Raw genomic sequence first — 5,642 nt, 5'->3', positions numbered from 1 at the left:
TTCGTACGAAGTGTACTTACTAGCTGTCACAGAGCATCGGAATAATACACACACTACGAAATACTGATACTTTCGTTAAATAATACGGAAAGTGTATCACTTATGCTGCTGGAGGAAAGGTCGCGTCGTGTAGAGTCGTTGTGATGCCTCAGCTGCTGCGTAAATACCGAACAGCAGCCTGTATGGTGTTGATACTGACAGCATTGCAGTAACTTCCATGTTATAGCGTACAGACATAACTTACATAGTTTACCGGAGTAATAAACATCTGTTAGCTCTCGTTCTCACGTTAATCAACCTAGAAGCACATTTTCTTCGGGAGATTCCGAAATCGTTTTGTCGTTGCTCTTAAATCTTCTTGGCCCTGATGCTAGCGTACGCCTGGTGGCTTGGTGCCACGTTTTGCACTGTACGATTTGATCGGGGCTTGTCAGCCCGAGCCTAATAAGACTTCATTCCGCCTGTGACGACGATCAGTTAAACAATCTCGGCCGGAACCTAGAAAGGCGGTAGTCATCGCTAAAAAAGGCATGCAGCAATCGACGTCCCCGCTGAATCATTCGGTAGCATGGCCAGTAGCAGCCCGGGTAGATATCAAATGGGGCCAAAGGAGCTGCTGGAGACAGACAGGAAATGCTGCCTCACGGTACCTACCTCAGGTGCCGTATTATATATCGCGCACCGGCGTATTCTCGGAATCTGCCATCACTGTGTATCCTGTCATTGCAAGGCGCACACGAGTTCACGAGTCCACTCAGCCACCCACACACACTAAGGTAGTTTATTCTACTAGTAGCTTAGGGCTGCTTCCATGCTGGCGACACCAGTCCGGGGCAAAGAAGGGGTATGTACGGATACTTGTCCAAGGACTACTGTATGTAGTGTAGTGTAATAATCTTGTTCTCCCCACCCTCTCGAAATGGAAGCAAAAGAGGATCCGTACTCCGTACATGCTCGACAAGGGCGCCCGTGCGGGGAACGAAGTAGCAATCTTCACTGTCCTGCTGTGGCTGGATTAGGTCGTATTCTTGTTCTATGGATTGACAACTGCTTTGGCTTGCCTCAGCTGCACAACAATACGTCTCTGCGGCTTGTCTTTTTTGACGCATGTAAGGTGCACCTCACGCATGACGGGAGAGGTTGCGCGAGCGTGGCTGCAGCGGGTTGGGTTGCGCTTCCCATAACGGACCGAAGACCGAGAGGTCTCAGGCGGGCGGCGCTTGCTGCATCTTACTTTTGCTGCAGCATCCATCTCCCACATGCGTCTTTCTGCTCAAGAGGAAATGGGGGGCAAGGAGGTAGGGGTTGGGAGGGCAGGAGAGGTTGTCATGAATATGTGCAATTGCTGAGTCGGCCCGCCCAAGCTTTGAACTTCCCTTGCACCTGTCAACCTCCCCCCTCCCCCGTGATCAATCTATTTGCCATTCGCCGAATTTAAGCCACCCTTCTTCCCTGTTCTCCCCCAGTTTTTCGATGCTGCTTCCCGCCTGCTCGAAGCACACTATATTGGATGTATGTTCCGTTGTGGGTGAACCGAGACGGACAATGCTTTGGCCCTCCTCTCGATCTTCTGCGTCCTGCCTGAGGTGCCCGCAACCGGATGGTTCGCTCGACGTCGTTCTGGATCTCGTTCGCACACAACCAATCGCAGTGGAGAAAGAGGCGATATTTGGTGTCGCGCAGAGGCACCCTGACCCCAGACAGGCTATGTAACCTCCCCACTCGGACCTCTGATCACCCCCAGACAGACTGGGATGTTACCCCACAATTCAACCACGAGAAAAACGCTTCTTTACTGAACTAGTGTAAGTCTGTTTGGACCATCTCTCAGCGAATCCAGCTTCTCGTTCGTTGGGACACCACTGGTTCCGGCCCCAGTTCGCCACTCCGCTTGCTCCGGTCTCTCCCCCATCAACAACATTTGGAGACACCTCGCAGGCTCTGCCTTTACACACGCACCCGGAGAAACACGGCAGCACGTCGCTACTCACAATCTCTCACACACACACTTCCTTGAGACATGTCGGCATTCTCCCTTCACGCTCAAGCACTATTATGAGAACAGCCTCTTATGCGGCGCTCGAAAATATTTCGCGTTCAATCCATCTCGAGTGGAGGACTTTGAGACTTGAGTACGCCGTGCGGGGTCTCGAAAGCAGCGTATCGACTTGGTCAGTTTGTCGAACAACGGAGGCCCGTGAATTGAGCAGAAGGCCTTGTCGATAGGGATAGTTGGATAGCCTCGCCATGTCACCAAGCGACGCTCTGGACGACCTCAAGAATCTCTCCCCATTGGAACTCGAATTCTCTCCTTCCGCTGGCGACACGGAAGCTCACGTTACCCAATCCGAGTCTGCCGCATTGAAAGCCCTCAAGCTGGAAAACTCCAATGAGGCTTTGGGGACCATCACGGCCGCCTCCGATCTCGCAGATGACTCTCACTTCGGGGATTTTCGGTTCGAGTACCAGAATCCATTAGAAGACTCTCCTATGGATGGCCTACCGTCTACCTTCGATGATCACGCCCCCGATGTGTTCACGACATCTCAGCGGCCTTCGATAGCGTCGATGCCGGACCGACAGGACTCGGTAACGTCCATCACCGTTCAAACCTCGGGCTACGGCGGTGCCAATGGTCCACGGCGGACCAGTCCGGGGGTTTCTGAAAATAGTACGCCGGACAGCAACGGCAATGGCGCCAATTCGTTGGAGGAGCCGATGTCTGATGAGTTCGGTCTTGCCACGGGCGGCCTGGGAGGTGGAACCGACATGGGGGGGAAGTCTAAAGGGGAGAAGGCCGATACTGCGCCCGCATGGAGCGAGCTCAAAACCAAGGCCGGAAAGGAGAGGAAACGCTTACCGTTAGCTTGCATTGCATGTCGCCGAAAAAAGATACGCTGTTCCGGCGAGAAACCTGCATGCAAGCATTGTCTCCGGTCACGCATTCCTTGCGTCTACAAAGTCACAGCACGGAAGGCTGCCCCGAGGACTGACTACATGGCCATGCTGGACAAGCGGCTGAAGAGGATGGAGGAGCGCATCATCAAGGTTGTACCAAAAGCCGAGCAGGATGCAATCGCGTCGTCCGTGACTCGGGCCGTGGTCAAGCCGGCAATCCCGGGTACACTCACTAGTGGGAAGGCAGCGGCTGCCAAGAAACGGGGCGCTGATGAGGCCTTTGGCCCCGATCTGGACCACTGGGCTCGCGCCCCGTCGAGGTCGAAGCTTGATGGTCCCAACAAGCCCTCCTCGATCTTGGTGCAGGAGGCCGAAGAAAGCAAACTGTTGCTTGAGGGAGGCGACGCTCTCCCTTCAAAGGAGATCCAGGAGCACCTCGCCGAGGTCTTCTTTGAGAACATATACGGCCAGGCATATCATCTTCTCCATAAGCCTAGCTTTATGAGAAAGCTCAGGTATGCCGAGCCACTCGATAGCTTCTGAAAGCTATGCTGACAATGGTGACTCCAAACAGAGCCGGCGCCCTTCCCCCGGTCTTGGTCCTATCAGTCTGCGCAATTGCGGCACGCTTTTCCAACCACCCGAAGCTCAACACGCATCCCAATTTCCTCCGCGGGGAGGAATGGGCCTCCGTTGCCCGTGATATTCTGACGAAACGATATGAGTGGCCCAATATTACCATCTTGACGTGCCTGCTCATCCTGGGGTTGCACGAGTTTGGCACGTGTCATGGGGGACGAAGCTGGTCGCTGGGAGGGCAAGCGATTCGCATGGCTTTCGCACTCCAGCTTCACAAAGACTTAGAGCACGACCCGCTTCGAATCACCGGCAAAACTCAACTCAGCTTCGTCGACCGAGAGATTCGAAGACGGACAATGTGGGCTTGCTTCTTGATGGACCGTTTCAACTCGTCGGGGACCGACAGACCGACGTTCATCCGAGAGGAGACGCTCAAGATTCCGCTTCCTATCAAAGAAAAGAATTTCCAGTACGACATCCCCGGTCCCACCGAAACGCTCAGCGGTCAGGTTCTTGAGCCCGTGACGGAGGGCCAGTCCACGGACGCCAAGGAAAACATGGGAGTCGCGGCCTGGATGATCAAGGCCATTACGTTATGGGGCCGAATCATCGGCTACCTGAATCAGGGCGGGAAAGAGCTGGATCCTCACCCAATGTGGAGTCCGGATTCCGAGTACTCCAAGTTAATCAAGCAGACCGAAGATATCTTGACCGAGCTGCCCGAGTCTTTGGTGTACACACCTGAGAATCTTCACCTGCACGAGACGGACAACATGGCCAACCAGTTTCTATTCCTGCACATCTCTATCCAACAGAACATTCTTTTCATGAATCGGTTTGCCGTATCGCCACCAAGCGGCCATTTGCAGCAAGATGTGCCCAAGGCATTCGTGACAAAGGCCGGGGCGAAGGCGTTCGCCGCAGCGAACAGGATCTCGGAGTTGCTCAAGGATGCCGAGTCGCATTTTATCACGGCTCCGTTCACAGGATACTGCGCCTTTCTGTCTAGCACTGTTCACATCTTCGGCATATTCTCCGGTAACCCCACGATGGAAGCTACATCGAAACGAAACCTAGCGACCAACGTCAGGTTCCTGTCCAAGATGAAGCGGTACTGGGGCATGTTCCATTGGATGTCTGAGAATCTCCGGGAACAATATCGCACCTGCGCCGATGCAGCTAGACAGGGAAATCCTGCCAGCGAGAATCCGTCATCGCCAATTTTCCAGTACGGGGACTGGTTTGATCGCTATCCGCATGGCGTATCGCAATCTGATTTCTTAGACCCTGCATCGTACAAGAAGAAAGAGAAAGGGGACGACGCTGTGCTTGAGCAAAAGCCGGAACTTCACACTGTCGAAGAGTTCTTCACCACTCTCTCGCCGCGGAGCGCCGAGAATGCGGCCGCCAACGGAATCCCACGTCCCGGTCAGCCTGGCTCACAACTCAAACGAAAGTCCATGGTCCGAAAAGCCAGCACCACCTCCCGCGCCGGTGGTCCCGACCAGGTCCTAGAACCCCTCCAGACAGACTTTGCCCGCCATCAATCTGCCACTGCGGAGCAGATTCATGCGGCGACTGCTCGCCTCCAGCCCCAGCGCGCCTTCTCTAACACGGCCAATGGCACCCTCAGCGGAGGCCAACAACCGGCCAGCGGATCAAACTCGTTTAACCCTTTATCAGTTGCTCATTCAGCTAACTCGTATCACGCGCTCTCCCCCGTCTCGCCAGTTGCTGTATCCCATCACCTATCCCGCCATCACCATCATCCTCCGCCACCAGCATCTTTCTTCTCCCCAGATCCCTTCGCAATGCCCTTGACCGCCGCCCACGGTATGAGCCGCCTCGACCGTCAGCTCGTGTTTGGCGCATACGGAGTTGGCGGGGTAGACCACCCATCCAGCGGACTGGGCGGAGGTGGTCTTGCCGGGTGGGCAGAAGGTGCTGGTGAAGGGGGCGGTGGCCACGACAGACACGGGCATGGAGGTCATGGGCATGGACACCCCCACCCTGCCGATGCGGTCCTGAACGCTATGTTTGGGGACCCTAGCTCGGCGTGGTTCATGCCGTTCAATATGGAGCCGCCAGAGATTGGGGCGGATTTAGGGGGAATAGGAGGACTGGATGGGTTTGCAGGTATGTTTGGCGGAGGGGGAGGCGGGGGC

General features: G+C 55.1%; 1 protein-coding gene across 1 annotated transcript in view; it reads left to right on the top strand.

The window, feature by feature from the left end:
• Positions 1-2,247: 2,247 nt before the first annotated feature.
• Positions 2,248-5,642, top strand: part of N656DRAFT_795882 (uncharacterized protein) — a gene marked incomplete at both ends in the record, with an annotated part of 3,492 nt that continues 97 nt past the window's right edge. The window contains 2 exons of the mRNA XM_064817469.1: positions 2,248-3,413; positions 3,473-5,613. Of these exons, the coding sequence (XP_064672764.1) occupies positions 2,248-3,413; positions 3,473-5,613 (3,307 nt within the window). The remainder of the gene's footprint in view (positions 3,414-3,472; positions 5,614-5,642) is intronic.

Source organism: Canariomyces notabilis, assembly GCF_033297395.1.
Source record: "Canariomyces notabilis strain CBS 508.74 unplaced genomic scaffold N656scaffold_4, whole genome shotgun sequence".
Lineage (NCBI taxonomy): Eukaryota > Fungi > Ascomycota > Sordariomycetes > Sordariales > Chaetomiaceae > Canariomyces > Canariomyces notabilis.
Note: the sequence above shows the minus strand (reverse complement) of the source record. Positions and strands in the feature narration are given on the sequence as shown.